The sequence below is a fragment of the Molossus molossus genome, unplaced genomic scaffold (assembly GCF_014108415.1).
Source record: "Molossus molossus isolate mMolMol1 unplaced genomic scaffold, mMolMol1.p scaffold_m16_p_14, whole genome shotgun sequence".
NCBI classification, from domain to species: domain Eukaryota; kingdom Metazoa; phylum Chordata; class Mammalia; order Chiroptera; family Molossidae; genus Molossus; species Molossus molossus.
In genome coordinates, this window is record NW_023425349.1 from 32,998,948 (window position 1) to 33,015,151 (window position 16,204).

The window sequence follows — 16,204 nt, forward strand, 5'->3', positions numbered from 1 at the left end:
AGGAGGATGAGAGGGGGAGGCATAAGACAGCTGGGGGTGGGGCAGCCTCCTTAAATCACCTTATAGATGTAGTCAGTTCTCCCAACTCCGATTTTCTGTTTAATCTGAGTGCTCACGGGGAGTCATACACAGTTCATGGAGGGGAATCGGGGCTCCTGGGTATTTGCTCCCCTCTCACAGTACCTCATGTGACGAGACACCAGCCGTGCTTGTCGACCCGGGATGCACAGTGCAGAGCTAGGGAGCAGTGAGAGAGGGAAGGAGGAAGCCCCTGTCTGGCCACGGCCTGGTGTTCTGTAAGGTTCTGGAGAGTGAGCAGAACCGTGTGAAATGAGCAGCCTGTGGGTGCTGGCTGGACAGTGAGAGTGACTGGCACGGAAGGGCTGTTCCTCCACCTGGGAAACGTTACGTCTCATGGACGCGCTGGCTGGCATTCTCTGGGGGTGTTGGTCAGAGCTGGCCCCTCCCCCTGAACCACTGGCTAGTGGGGCTGAGCTCAGAGTCACTGCCTGGATACTGCCTGCATCGCCCCACTGGGCCTTAGAGGAGGCTCCTGGGGCCCAGCCTGGGTCTGTGTGGTCAGGGGCTGCTCCCCCACAACCCTGGACCTCTTTGGCCTCCTTAATGCTCAGTGTCCACATCCAGGAAAGGTTGAGGTTCTGTTTTTTATCCCAAGGCCACCTCATTTCCCACCTACTTCCCAGGATGACAGAGAGCAGGTGCACCCCTTTTTTTCAGGAGCAACTGCCAATTCCACCCAGTGGGGTGGGGGCTCATCCTCCAGGCCCCATAGGGTCTGGGTTTTTGGTCTTACCCATGAGCACCTTGTTCCGCGCACATGGCTGGCGCTGTGTGCAAGGACTGTAGTCCCCCCTTCCCCTAAGAGGCAGACAGACCTCAGAGGCACCTCCCTCAGAGTCCTGCTCCCTTAACACTTGGCTGCGTCGTTCATTCACGCATTTATTCACCGAGACCGTGGGAGGTGCCAAGTTGTGTGGGTAATGAATGAGGAGTCACCCAGTTCTCCTGGCTTGCAGCCTGCAGGGGTAGACGCGCACTCGCTGCAGTGTCTGCCTCTGAGGGCTGATGCCTGAACCCCCCGCTCTCAGTGCCCAGAACAGTACCTGGTGTCAGGAGGCGCTTCCTGTGTCTTCACGGGATGAGTGACTGGCTCGGGGCCAAAGGCAGGATTCAGGGAGGACCAGAGCGTAGGAGTTTGAGGTAGAGGCAGGGTCTGAGCTGGTCTTTTTTTAAAAATCCTCACCCGAGGATATTTTTTCATTTATCTTCAGGTAGAGTGGGGGAGAGAGAGAGACCTTGATGTGAGAGAGACACATCAATTGGTTGCCTCCCACATAACCCCGACCAGGGCCGGGGACTGAACCGCAACTGAGGTATGTGCCGTTGACCGGAATCGAACCTGTGACTCTTTGGTCCACGGACTGATGCTCTAACCGCTGAGCCAAACCGGCCAGGGCTGAGCTGGGCTTTGAAGGCGGGCGGTGTTGGGCTGTGTGCAGCGGCAGGACAGGGTGCTCACCAGAGGGCACAGCAGAAGCAGAGGTGTGGCCGTGCAGAGGTCCAAGTCCTCCCTGGGGAGTAGAGAGCAGGGTGAGCTGCCTGGAGCCCCAGTTTCCCAGGACACAGCAGAGTCATCCCTGTTCCTGCTGAGTGGAGCCAGGGGGGCTGGAGGGGAGTGTGTGTGTGTGTGTGTGTCCGTGCGAGTGACGTGAGGAGCTGGGGGCATGTTGGTGTTCAGTGTCCAGACGTGACAAATGTGCAGATGTCCAGGGAGCTGTGGACATGAGCAGCTGGCTTCGGAGACGCTCACCCTGTGATTTGTTGCTTTGATTCCTCAGGCCGAGACTTGGCGAGCACAACCCTCCCCGGGTACCCTCCGCACGTCCCCCCCGCCGGACAGGGCAGCTACTCAGCGCCGACGCTGACAGGGATGGTGCCTGGTGAGTTTGCATCGTTGGCATCTCCGCAGCAGGCAGCGGATGGGGTTTCGGGGGGGCATCCCCCGGAACAGCCCTGGTGACCTCCATGCTTCTGAGAAGTGGACCTGAATAAATCAGGCGGAGTTCTGCGCTCTTGGCCTCCCTGCAGCTGGGCTGCTCCAGGGCTGGGCCCAGCCGGTGGCAGCACCCAGGAGGACATCAGAGAGAGGGCTACTGGCTGTCACTCAAATAGCTCCTCATTGGCCACACGGGAAGTCCGAACACGGAGGGGTGCAGGACCTGGTCGAAGGTCGCCCAGCCACAGGGAGTGGGGGCCTCCCCCATCCTCTCTCCTCCCGTCCTCCCCTCCCCACCCAGTCTATGCGACATGAACACAAGGAAGCACCCCTGGGGTGCCCTCCAGGCCTTTTTGCTTGGAGTTGAGGACCATGTGCTCAGGACAGACAGGATGTTTTCTCGTGGGTTTGTCACTGATTCTAAACTGAACACCCCGTGGCCATTGAATCCTGACCCCCCCAGGCCAGCACTGTGTCAGTTTCTCTCAAGACATCTGGAAAGGAGGCCACCAGGTGTCCTTCCGGGGACAGCACATCACGTGGTGCTGGCTGCTGCGTGCTCAGGGCACGAGCATAGCAGGGACATCCTAAATATAGGTTTTTAAAAAAATGTTTGAAAGAACAGGCAGGAGGAAGTCAGGTTGAAGTACCATTACACTTTGTTTAAGGGTCTGTGCCGCCCCTTGTTTTGAGTCATTCACGGGGCCCACGTCGCGCACTCCGCGCCGGGGCTCCGCGGCCGCTCCTCTCCCAGCACTGTTGACTCCTCGGGCGTGGGGAAGGCCAGGCTGGTATTTCACCCCCTCCCCGCCCGATGGACTTCTCTTTGGCGCCTCACAGCAGCTCTGAGAAGTAGGTGAGGGGGTCATTCACCTTGCTGTCTTGGTGAGTGAACCGAGTCCAGAAAGGGGTGGGGATATACCTAAGTCACCCAGCAAGCAGGAGTCCTGACCCAGCAAAAATCACCCCCAGACCCAGGCAAGAGGGACCTGCTCTGGCCCTGCAGGCCCCTCCCCACGATGGACCATGGAGAGAGAGTCTGCAGGGCCAAGGGGGTCTGTCCACCCGGTGCCCAAGCCCCTCCTTCTAGCCCACCCTAGAGGTGCTGTCCAAGTAGCCCCAGCCTCTTCCAGCCTCTCTCAGCACCTGTCACAGCCATGTGCACCCGGGGGAGGACTGGCTCTCTGTGGGGGCGCGGACAGAGCGTGGGTGTGAGGCTGGGTGTCCGCACCTGTGTGCGAGGCCGCGCAGGGTGCTGAGTGGAGCTGGGGGCGGGGAGGGAAGCAGGGCAGACCTAGGTCAGGTGGGCTCTCCCCATGCAGCCAGGTGCGGGCGCAGCCGCGGGTCCCAGAATTCTAAATTCACTCTTGGCTTCCCAGGTCATTACAAAGATGTGTTTAACAAGGTACAGGACAGAGCATGTTTCATTTAACGGTTTGTTAGCTTGATTTATGACTTTTAAATATGAGGCATATGGGAAGTGGCCTCCGTGTGTACTCTTGCCCTGCGCCTTGCCAGCGCGGAGAGGCCCGCCAAGGTCACACCTGCAAAGCCTTTGCCTTTTCTGCAGCAAAACACGGGGAACTCAGGCGTAAGGCAAGCAGGGGGGACGCACACCCTCCTCCCCAGCCCGACTCATTTCCCAACTAGCAAGTCAGGGCTGCCTCAGGAAATGGATCCCACGCCATAGTCATCAGTGGCCCCTTGAATTTATGTAGCATCTTAGAGAATGCGAAGTGCTTTCTTAGGACCCTCTGAAGTTACAGCCCTGTGATGTGGGCTACTCTAGAGCACAGGCCCCCTTTTCCAAAAGGAGAAGCGGAGACTCAGAGAGGTTAGGAAATTTTCCAAGGCTGCACAGCTCGAATCTCCAGTTCAGCGCTCCTCCCTCTGTTCTGTGCTACTGTGTCCTCCGAGCGTATCGACGCCAGGGTCTCAGTGATGCCAGAGGGGTGGGCGGCAGCACACTGGCAGGTGAAGCTGGGGCTACCCGCTGGCCCTGCTGTCTCCCCTCTGCAAACCCCAAAGAGGCCACGTTCAGAGAGCAGCTGAACTGTCCTGAGTTTATCCAGTGAGGACCTGCCTCTGGTCCCCAGTGTTCCCCCAGCCCTGATTACCAGGCTCAAAATACAAATGGCCAAGGGCCTGGCAGCGTGCCCAGTGGGAACTGATGGCAGCTGCTTGCCCATTTATAGTGGCAGCAGGGATCACAGGCTGAGCCTAACCAACCCTGCTGGGCAAGGGCTACCACAGGGTGGCCCAGAGGCATGGTCCCCTGAGACCCTGTCCCCAAAGTAGAGGGAGGGTACACGGTGTAATCCTGCCATGTCTCTACCCCTCCCTCTCTCCTTGCTCCTTTTTTTTCTCGTCTCACAGACCCCCAGCACCCAGTCAATGCCAGACTGTGTGTCAGGGCTGGGGAGCCATACTTGGTGGGCACAGTCCTTCGTTCCTATTCCTCAATGTCTAAATCACTGTCACATCTTTGGGACTGTTTCCAGCACGGCTGCCAGAGGCGTGGTCCCCTGAGACCCGCCTTCTTGGATGGCTTCATGGGACAGTGCTGGCTCATATGCATGGTCCTTGCTGGAACTGCCGCAGGGTGGGCCCTCAGCCAAGACAGCCCACCTTCCAGCCAAGCAGGTCCTTGGCCTGCCATTCAGGCATCACCGTGGTCTGGCCCCAACTTGCCTCTCTGGCCTCCTCTCTCAGCCTGTCCCCAGTCCTGACCGCTCACTGGTTCCCAGCATGACTCACTCTTCCAGGTCAGTGTCCCTCTTGGTTCTGTGCCCTCAGCTTAGACCACCTGCTGCCCTGGCCTGTTAGGATCCAGTGAACCCCTCAGGGCTGAACATGCGTATCTCCTGCCCCATGAAGCATCCGGGACAGAGCTGTGCCTTTGTCTTTGCTGTACCACGTGGCCCCGGTGTCTGTGGCCCAGTTAGCAATGCCGCCGAGAGGTGACCTGGTGGGGGCCAGGCCCTCTGCCTTACTTGTCTTCTGCACTCTTCATGGACCCTAGCGCACAGTAGGTCCTTTTGTGGGTGTTTGCTAAGGGAGGGAGGCAGGAAAAATTAATACTGACCCATGTATTAGTTTCCTGTGGCTGCTATAAAAACTTACCACAGCCCTGGCCGGTTTGGCTCAGCGGTTAGAGCGTAGGCCTGTGGTCCAGAGAGACCCGGGTTTGGTTCCCCCTAAGGGCATGTACCTCGGTTGCAGTTTGTCTGCGGCCCTGGTTGGCCATGCGGGAGGCAGTCACTCGATGTGTCCCGTTCACGTCGATGCTTCTCTCTCTCTCTCTCTTCCTCTCTTTCCCTCCCACTCTACCTGAACAAAAAAATGCAAAAATGTCCTCAGGTGAGGATAAAAAAACAACAACAACAAAAAACTTACCACAAACTTGGTGCCTTAAAACAATAGAAGTGTCTTCTCTCCCAGGCCTGGAGCCCAGGTCTGAAATCAGTATCCAGGGCCGAACTCAAGGTGTTGGAGCATCTGAGGCCCCGAGGAAGATCCGTCCCTTCCCCCTCTACCTTCCTGTGGCCCCTGGTGCTCCTGGCCGTGGCTGCGTCACTGCAGATCTTCCAGCGCCTCCTCCTCCGTGGGGGAGGGCTCCCTCTGCTCTCTTGTAAGGATACACGTGACTGAGTTCAAGGCCCACCCAGACATCCAGGACGACCTTCCCATTCCAAGATCCTTAACTTCATCACACGTATAAAGAAGCCTGCCCCCTGCCTTTGTCATATTCACAGGTCCCGAGGGTTGGGACATGGATATACCGTAACCTGTTGGGAGATTTCAATTTTGTATTTGTTCAGATTTCTGATTCATAATCTCTTGGGCTTCTGAATCTGGGAGGCATTTATTTGATGGTGACAGCGCCGAAGGTGATACCATGTCATCAACCCCCAGGGGCAGGCCGGCAAGGTGTTTGGAGACTGTTGACCGTGCTCTTGTTCCTCTAAGGCTGTGACAGGCGATGGGCTGTCTCACTGGGTGGAACAGTCCTCTCTCCAGCCTTCAGGGAATCCAGAGAGAACCTGAAGATTTTCCAAATTGCTTTCCCCAGGCTAGGTTTTGGGACATTTGGCTGCCACCCCTTTCATTTTTAAGTGAAGGTTTCCATCTTGTGAGGTTTGCTTTTAGGACGATGGAAGGTTGTCTCCAAGGCACACTCAGGCAGCCGAACTTGGGCCTGAAAAAATAGACATTACTTTTTTCTGTATTAAATGCCAGCCTGTTGGCTTGGACGCTTGTTTGTTTGGATCCTGATTCTGCCGTGAGGGTGTCGTCTGCCCTTTCTGGCTCAAGGGCATCTCTACATCTGCAACACGGGCTCCTTGGTCTGCTCCAGCGTGTGTGGACTCAGTTTCTGCTGCCCTGCAGACCTCGTACAGCCCTTTGCTGATCGGCTATGTTGAGTAAAGCAACTACGACCACATCCTATCAGCTCGGAATGGAGACAGTTTTCAGATTTTATTTTCTTCAAGTCCCAGCAAATGCCAAAACTTTTGCACCAAAGATTCCATAGCGCTTTGACCAGTGTAACTAGTTTTTTTCTGAAGATATTTGTACAATCTAATAGATATTGACATGGCATTTGAAACTCTTAAATTCTGGACTTTAGTAAATAGAAGCAAGGTACCAGTCGCCTTTGAGATGAACCAGTCAAGGACTGCTGGCCCCCATGCACCCCAGGCCCCACATGCCCCTTACTTGACTCCTCTTTGGGAGCTTTAGGCCAGAGTGCTGGGAAGTCCTGGCCACGTCGTGTGCCACCCCCCCACCCCGCCCAGGGCTGCAACAGACAAGATGCTGTTTAATGGGAGGCCCTGGAAGGAGTGTGGTAGATTCCTCTAGTCCTGGGCACTCGACTTGCCATGGATGGGACACTTCATTTCTAGGTGCTCAATTAATTGATGGCTCAATTAATTGATGGCTTTTATTTTCTTGATGAAGTAAGAGGTGAGGGTGAGGGTGAGGGTGGAGCAGGAGCTTGAGGCTAGTGAAGAGATCTGGACCAGCAGCAGGAGATGAGCAGGCACAGGGCCCGCGGGGCTCCGGCAGGAGGAATGGGAGACGTGATTTCCTCTGCAGGGCTCAGTCCCTCCCCGAGGCTCCCACTGACGGCCCGGCCTGCCCTGCCCTCTCTCATCCTGTGGGTTTCACCTCCTCAGAGGGGTCTTCCCTTTGACCCAAACTGTAGTGGTTTCCTATTGCTGCTGTAGTGAGTCACCGCGAACAAGTGACTTAAGACGAGCCGTTTATCATCTGACAGTTCTGGAGGTCAGAGTCCAAGATGGGCCTTGCAAGGCTAATGTCCAGGTGTGGGCAGGCCTGTGTTGCTCCTGGGGCTCTGGGGGAATCGTTCCTGTGCCTTCTCCAGCATGTAGATGCTGCCCGGGTGCCCTGCTTCACAGCCCCATTCCTTCACCATCATCTTCGAGGCTCACAACCCCGGGCTGAGTCTCCATCGTGACACCACCTTGCTGGTCTCTCTCCTGCCTCCGTCCTCCGCTTGTAAGGATCCTTGGGATTTGACTCGACCCACCTGGATAATCCAGGATAATCTCCTTATCTTCAGGTGGGCTAATTAGCAACCTTAATCCCCCTTTGCCATATAACCTGCCACGCCCCAGGTCCCAGGGTTAGGACACAGACATCGGTGGCTGGGGCCGTCACTCCGCCTACCACACCGGCTAAGCCAGGACCCCACCACTCCTCTCCCAGAGCCTTGCTCTTTCCACTCGTGGATCTAAGCACAGTGGAAGGAATGCAGTCAGTGTCTGACTCCTTCCTCGTCTGCCCTCCCCGCAGGTCTGAGCAGTCACAAGGCGATGTCGATTTTGTTCACCGCTGTGCCCCCGTTCTTGGCACGCGGGGAATGCTGTTGAGATCAGCAGGGGGCTCTGGGCTGGGCTGCAGCGAGAGCTCGACCCAGTGCTGGAGCAGTGCAGCCAGGGTGCAGGCAGCGGCGTGGGGAGGCGGGGCTGGCTGATTAGCAGCAGGGGCCCTGCTTCTCCCCAGCTGTGTGACTCGGGGCAAGTTAAATAACTTCTCTGTGCCCTCATCGGTACAGTGGGGATGATGATAATAAGAGTGAGCATGAAATGACGGAGTAGATGTAAACAGACAGAATTTTGCCTGGCACACACTGAGGGCCATCTACGTGCTCCTGACAGCCGTGCTGTGGGATGAGCTGGGTGTGGTGAGAAGAGAAGCCTGCCTGGCATGCTGAGCCAACTGGCCTGGCGGAGTTGGCGTTCAGTCCAGAGCTCAACCCTGTGGATCACCGGGAGCCGCAGGCAGAGAATCCAGTCACAGACAGGAGTGTGTCCAGGCCGGCGTGGGGCACCGCTGAGTGCTGCAGGCCTGAGAAAACCGAGAGGCACCTGGGGTTGGTCCGGGTGACAAAGGTGTCGCAGAGAAAGGGGACTTTAAGCTGGGCTGTGGCATGTGGATCTTGGCCATCAGAAGAGGAGGGCAGGGGCACTGGGGGTGGGGCAGGGGCTGAGCCCAGTGGCTGGAGTGGGTTCACATGGGTGGGGGCATGGCCTGCCAGCCCAGTCTGCGGAACTGGGGGTGACCAGAGGGGACCTGATTGAGGAAGCTGGTGGCCAGCATGGCTAGGTTTTGGACTTGTCAATTTTTGGAGGCCAAGCAGATGTCCAGGAGAGGTCTCTCTGCAGACAGACGGCAAAGCAGGTCATGTGCACGGGGCAGGGTCTGGCCCAGGAGAAGTGAGGGATACCGTGGAGGGACTGTGGCTCCACCACTGCGTAGCTGTGTGACTGTGCTCGAGCTCCAAGATCTCTCTGAGCCTGCCTGCCTGCCTGCCTGCCGTTTTTGAGGATCATTTGAAATGATGGTTGTGCAGTTACTGAGGCCTTAGCCACGTGAAGCAGGGAAGGGTACTGAAGTCTGCGGGGGAGGAGACGTGGGTTTCTTTTGTCCACCTGAAGCCCTTCCTGACTCTGAGCATGCAGGCTTGGGGACTAGGGGACTCAACATCAAGCAGGGAGGCGAAAGCCTGGGTTGTGGCCGAGCTCAGCCAGGATCTGTGTGTGACCTGACTTGCCATTTTCTCTCTCTCGGCCTCCTTCAGCGAGTGGACCAGGGGTAAAATATACTCTGAGTTCCATAGGCATGAGAGTAGAGGGACACTTCTTTTTTCAGTCTTGTATAAAGCCCCTTCCCCATACTTAGGACGGAAGATAGGGCAATGGCAGGCTTTGGAGGGGCTGGCGAAGCCAGTGAGGTGGGAGGGATGGGAGCATCGGGTGGGAGATTGGATCAGTGCTCCCAGCGGCCTTCCCAGCCCAGAGATAGGCTCAGGGAGTGTCTGCTCAGTGTTAATGGCCTTTGTTCTTAGCTCTTACTTCCTCCTCACCAAGGCTTGTGGCGGTCCTGTGTCCTAGGCTCTTTCAAAGCTCCCTGCACACCTTGCATAGTGCAGAGGTCGCCCACCTGTTGATTGTTTCTGACTCTTTGCTGCCCTCTCGTGGCTGCCAGCCACTCTGCCAAATCAGGAACATGGAATTGACCCCAGGGCTAGGAAGAAACGGCAGGTGGCTATGCACTTGTTCATTCATTCATTCTTCAAACAGGTCCTGACAGACACTGGGTGCTAGTTCTGAGCTAGGTATGGTGTTGCAGACACAGCCCCTGCCCTCAGGGAGCTCATAGTCTAGCAGGAGAAACATATAAAAAGTAATCTTTGCATGCTATATGAAGAGCTAAAACCTAGATATGTGCTGAGGAAATGCAGGGGAGGGGGCTGCTGAGTCTGCTGGGGCAGTGGGGGGGTGGGGGAATCAAGGAAGACTTCCCAAAGGAGGTCATTTGAGCAGACCTTGCAGGGTGAGTTTGCCAGTCTGAGAAGTTGGAGGCTCATTGTTGGGTGAGGGACTAGTGTGTGAGAAGAACTAAGGACCAGAGAGCATGGGCATCGGGCAGGTTCTGAGCGTGGCCGAAGCCCTGGGGTACTGACAGGGCTGAGCAGGAAGGGCAGGCTGGGCCTCCTGCAGCATCGAAGCCTTGACCCCTGGAAACCTCTGGGGCGTGAGGTGGTGCAGACAGCAGCCTTGACGGATGGCAGGCTCTGCCCAGGCAGATCTGGATGTGGTCAGAGGTGAGGCTGCTGTGTCCTCCCAGAATGGAACGCTAGGGTCTGGAGTGGTCTGAGCCGGACAGTCCCAGAGTCCAGGGTGACCAGCTCCGGAGAACCCTGCGTGGAAATGACTCTGGGACTGGAGAGAATCTGATACCCAGTGTGGGCTTGATGAGATCTTTGCTGTGTTGAGGAAGAAAACAGTGGCAGAAGCATGACGGTTCCAATGGAGTTCGGGAGACCTGGGTTCTGATTCCAGCTGCCAGACATTCATAGTGTTACCTGGGGACCTGGCCTTGCAGCTTCCTGCTCTTTCTCTTAAAACAGGAGGCGGGGGGTTGGGGAGATTGGATTAGATGCTCCCTGGGGGACTTTCTGCTCCTACCATTCAAGGGCTTCTAAGCCTGTGACTTCCCTGCCTGCTGGTGTCACCTGATTGGATTGGAGGCCCCTGAGCCCTGCCCCCTCTGTTCTAAGTGGGAAGCAGATGTTTTCAAGTTCACATCAAGTCTGGGTTGTGACAAGGCAATGGCCCTGGGCTATCATGTGTAATTTGGTAATAACTTCCCAGGGGTGGAGCTGAAGGAAGGGGGTCTCAAGATGTGCTACTCCTGAGCACCCATCGCCATGTCTCCGTCCGGAGGTCAACACTGCTGTGGCAGGCACGGGCCGGTGCCGGGGCCACGCCTGGGTGGGTGAGTTCGGCACCGAGAACCTTAGGGCAAGAGAGGCAGCACCAATCACCATGGTTTGTTTCGCCATCTCAGCGGTGTCCCTTTGGAGGGCATGGGGTGGAGGGAGGGCATTGCAGGTTAGGTTTTCTCACGCACATCAGGTCCCCATGGCAAGAGTAGGTGAGAAGCAGAGTCCCAGCCTCCACTCCTGCTGATGGTGGTGGGCAGACCCAGTCATGAGTAGGGGACACCTTGTGTCTGGGCTCCTGGCTTCCAGCCTCTTCCTGAAGTGTCTCTGCCGTGGTGTTTCTATAAGCAAAAACAAAAAACAAAAACAAAAAAAAACACCAAAAAACAAAAACTGCATTATGATGTCTTTTTAGGACATCAGGGAGAATATGGTCAGGACTTGCTTTAGAAGAAATTGAAGTATTTGGAGGGCGTCTGGGCATTGGGTGCAGTGAAGTGGGGGCAGGTGAGCCTGATGCAGAGAGGAGTGTGCCAGTGCAGTGTGGGTGTCCTGAGGAGAATGGGTGGCCTTGCTGGGTGTTGGACCCTGTCCTCCTAAATCATGATGGCCAAGTCAGCTTCCAGGAGATAAACCTGCAGCATCGACCCAGGGCTGCAGCCCAGGTGTGCAAGTCCTTACAGAGCGGCTGCAGGGGAGCTGTCCTCAGCACCCGGCCACACAGTGCAGGGCGGAGCAGCCTGACTGAGCATCCCCCCTGCCCCGCACCACCCCCACGGATTTTCAGGCATCTTCTGCACTGCTTCCCAGTGCCTCTTCCTGCCAGAAAGTCTTCCAAGATTGCTGAGTGGGTGGCAGTTCTCTCTGGTTATGTGGTTGAGTCCAGGTTAGGGGCCCCAGGAGAAGCCGGTGCTCCGCGGGATCCAGACTCAGACCAGCTCCTTGGCCACTAACAGCCGTCATCTGCCCACGTGTGGCCCAAGACCCAACTCACCCGCCATCGCTCCTTTTACTTTTTATGATATTATCTGGGACTGTATCTTTGTCCCAGACTTGGCTCCTAAAGGAGCAGACTGGCAGCCCAGCCAGGACTTCCCACAGGACATGGTTGTGGGCACAGAGTGCGGGAGACTCCTGGGCTAAAGGCTCAAGCGTGTTTCAGGAATTTACAACAGTTTGAGACCGGACCAGAATCCCCCTTTCCTCTGAAACAGAAGCTGGAAGACTGGCACTAATACACGTTAAGTTAAATGCTTACAAATGGTAACATTATGTTAACTTCATCGACTATTAAATCTAGTACTCATAAACATTTCACTTCATTTGAAAACAATATTTAGGTTAGATTTTCCCACTTTGCAAGAATTCCCTAGCCTTTGTCTTGATTGCTGAGAAATCATAGCCAATCATAAATGAAGTAAATTCCTTGTGGCCAAATAATTTCAAAAGCAAAATATAAAAATAAGCCTTGCATATTTCTAGAGGGGAAAGTATTATTGTGGTGCATTTAGTGTGTGATGTGCTGTAAGGTGGGGTGGGGAGGGGCCTCCGTAGGAAGATGCCCAGGGGTCTGGACAGGAGGAGCTTGGGAGAGACCCTAGTTTCCTGTTGAACTGAACTGTATTGAACATACAAAAATGATGGTGGGGTCTTGAGCTGATAAGATTGCAGTAATCATCCATCCATCCAGCCATGCATCCAGCCATCATTTCTTCTTTTTTCCTCCTTTCTCTCTCCAATTCTTCCTTCCTGCCTTGCTTCCAACATTTATGAACCATCTGCACGTGCGAGGCATAAAGTGCAAAGGTGAAAGCCATGGCCCTTGTCTACGGAAGTTCTTAGTCTGTAGTGCAGACAGCAAGTCAGTAGGGGCCTAGGGGACAGATGGGGCAACAGGTGAGCCCATGGCTCTGACAGCACAGAGAAGGGGGGTCCAGTCTAGACAGAGGGTGTGAGGCCTAGAAGGCTGCAGAATTTCTCTATAGGAGAGTCGGGGCAGGAAGGGCATGTCTGAAGCTGCTTTTGCAGAGAGTTTTGCTAAAATTGAGAAACACGGTCCACATCAAAGAATGGAGAAAATTAGGGGCATAGCTAACGTGTCCCAAGTCACCCATGACGCCGCGCTGGGTGAGGGAAGAATCGGGGGGGGGGGGTTCTGGGAGCAGCATATGTTAGCATGGGGGTGCAGTGAGGAGGGAGAGAAGGAAGATTCCGACCGGGCGGAGGCAGGGAACACAAAGGTTCTGAGACCTCCTTTGCTTCTGCACACACTGGAGTCCTTCCAAAAACCAGATGGCATCTTCTGGGGTTCTGGTTTTCCTCCCTCTGACTTGCTGGAATCTGCAGCCCTGTTTCCAAGACCTCATCAGCTGTCAGCCCTCAGCTGGACCGACCGCCACTGCTGGGCCTGTGGGCCACTCACCTGGGACACTTCTCTCCAGAGAACTTCTGGTGCTGCCCAGAGCCTCGGGGGTCAGGGAGAGCTTTCCAATGGAGCCAGTTGCCTCTGCTCCTAAGTTAATTCCACCAACAAGCCTCCCCACCCTGCCTGGTGCTGCACAGTCTATATAGGGAGCCGCACTTCATCCCCAGTAGCAGTTTGAAAGCACCTTGGGAAGTGGGGTGTTGATCCCCATTCCAGAGGCATGCTAGCTGAGTTCAGAGAGGTGCCACGCCGTGCCAGTGACACAGCCAGTCAGGGGTGCAGAGGGACCTGGCAACTGGGACTCGAGTCTCAAGTTCACCCAGACCCTGGTGCCCGGGACAGCGAGAGGGCATGGGCTCTGGTCTCAGGGGCATGTCTTGTTTTCTGTGGGGCTCCCCCAGGGCTGTGGACGGCCCTCTTGACCCCAAGATTTCTGATGGCCCAGGAGAAGCCCTTCCCAGCTGGGGCACCGGGGAACTACACCTCAGATTCCAGTATAGTCCCTCTGCTCCCCATCTTCACCTGTCCGTGTTTGACCCATCGTGCTAGGCCCGCCCGAGTCAGATGCTCTCTCTTGCAGGAAGCCTACCCCCAGGGGCCTCATCTCTCCGTTAGTGGACCTCAGGGCACTGCCCGCGGTCAGCCTCTGTCAGACCGCAGTGACCACGCGCTCTCAGCTCCTGGTTTCTCCTTGGAGCCCTCCACCTGCCAGGCCCTGCGAACAGTAGGCGCCCAGCGCGTGCAGGCGGAACTTACTTGGACGTGAGCGTGCCCCTCCCTCTCTGTCCGGTGCAGGGTCGGGCTTAGAGTCCAGCGTGTGATAAACAGGCTCCGGCTCGACTTCCACGCCCCCACTCCCTCTCCCGATACTTGCTCTGGCTCCTCCCTGGAAGACACTGAGACAATGGCCCTTGTTACCCTCTGTTTGAGTTATGTATTTTTTTCACTTTTCCCTCCTTCCCCTCTCGGGGGACTCGCCTCTCGCCCTCATCCCTCATGTTTTCTCTTTCACTTGACTGTCACTCTCATTGTCCTCCCGGGGCCGGGAACGCAGGGTGACAGGCAAGGGGAGCCCAACCGGGCCAGGGAGGCTGGAAATATAGTCATTAATGGGACCCGCGAAGCCCAGATGTCCTCCCTGAATGCGGGTAATTTGTTTTTAATGAAAAACCATGCGGTGACCCTGAACAAATGAATTTTCTTTATAAGGAGTCTATGTGCAGCGGCACAAATAAAGGGCCTGAATCCGGGAGACTTCCACCCAGGGCGGAGGAGAGAGAGAGAGAGGGAAGGGAGGGCACCTCAGAACGTCCTTTTGTCTAAAGAGCAGTCTCCGGTCCCGAGTGCCTTGGGCGTTGTCCTCAGAGCGGGGTGCCTGACAGTTGTGGCCATTTTGAGGTCTTGTTCACAACAATGCGAAGGACAGGAACCCCCATCTGGATAGACCTTTACAACGTATAACCCAGAGGATGCCACTGCCGCTAGGAGGGCATGGTTATTATCCCCATTTCACAGAGATGAAAACCGAGGCTGAGGAAGAGTGATCAGCTAGCGAGGGGTCGAGTCCAGATGACAAGGGGAGGACGTGGCCATTTTGCAGTCTGACTCTCAGCAGCACAGGGCAGAGATCTGGACACTGCTTTCCCTGTGTAACCGCACGGACAGCTGGGCCACAGGAGGCGCCGGGTCTGTACAGAGGAGGCCAGACTGGAAGCGAGTCCCGCGGCCCCTGGAACCTTCTTCCCGTTGGGCCTTTGTGCACGTGCGGACTTTCTGGGAACACTTTGGGTGGGAAATTCCTGGACAGAGAACTCCCAACAAGGAGCCAGAGACACTTGCAGAAATGGCTGCCAGGGAGTTGGAACCTGGAGACCAGACGTCTGCCTCCCACTGGCACCCAGGACCTTTTGGGGGGAATGTAGAGCAGGTGACTGGGGACAGCAGCAAAGGCATTGACTTGGCAGAGGTCCAGGCCGAGGGCCTCGTCCTTGGCCTCGGGGGAACCTTCCCGAAGGAGAAGCACTGAGGGCCCAGGTTGGGGTGCATCCATGGGGTGTGCGGAGAGGTCTGTCCTAACACGTGCCTTGCAGGGGACTGGAGGAGGCCCTTGTGCAGCCATAGCCGCCCCTCCTGTTGTGGGTGGACAAGGCTGGACGCCCGTGGTGTAGAACAGCCTGGGAGCGTGCAGATACAGTGACAGAGAACTCGTTCAGGGGCACACGGCACGCCAGAGGAAGAGCCGGCGGGCCCTCTTGCTGTGGTGGCAGCCTGCCCTGTTGTCCCCACTGGGCTAGTGGGGAATATGCCCCACCCTCCACACACTTTGGTTCTTCACCAAGGCAATGGAAAGGGAACATTTTGTCTCCTGACCTCATGTAGGCCTCGTGTCCCTGGGGTGGTCCCTGGGGTGGGGTGACCTGGCTTCTAGATCAACTCAAAGCGAGACTCACACCCCACCTCCCCCAACTTCGTCGTGCTCGCCCTGAGCCCACATCCTTCCCCGGGCCCTGGGGCCTGGCCAGCTGCACAAGCGCCTCCTGGGACACAGCGCCCACGCCAGCGCCCGTCAGAGGTTCTGCCTGGGACCTGAGGCCGGGCCAGGGCCCCAGCGCCTCTGCTCTCGGCTTGCTTTCCAGAGCCGGGCGGCTGGACAAAAAGGAACGATTGTTTTCTTTTCCTGGGTTCAATTTCCCTCTGGAAGTTGTGACCCAATTAGAAAATCAGACAAATAGAAAAATCTGGCTGTGACCCAGCTGAGGTTGTAAAGTCGCGGCTGGCGTGTAGGTCTCTGCTTCCCACACCTGTCTGAGCCTGGCTGGCGCAGGCGTCCCGGCCACCGGGAGCGAACCTTCCTCGGCCTGCGCGCCTCCACACTGACGGTTCGTCCCCACTGACTTTCACAGTGGATTGGAGGCAGCGTCTTGACCTTTCGATACAATCAGCCTGAACCTGATGTCCCCGTCATCAAACTGGAGGCCTGCCGATGGGTCACATGGAGGGCCCAGGT

General features: G+C 56.4%; 1 protein-coding gene across 6 annotated transcripts in view; it reads left to right on the top strand.

Moving 5' to 3' along the window:
• Positions 1-16,204, top strand: part of PAX5 (paired box 5) — a 167,497-nt gene that overhangs the window by 131,061 nt on the left and 20,232 nt on the right. For 4 of the 6 annotated variants that reach the window (XM_036260991.1, XM_036260992.1, XM_036260994.1 and 1 more), the window contains one exon: positions 1,860-1,961. The exons of the other annotated variants lie outside the window; for them this stretch is intronic. In XM_036260991.1, the coding sequence (XP_036116884.1) occupies positions 1,860-1,961 (102 nt within the window). The remainder of the gene's footprint in view (positions 1-1,859; positions 1,962-16,204) is intronic. 6 annotated transcript variants of the gene reach the window in all.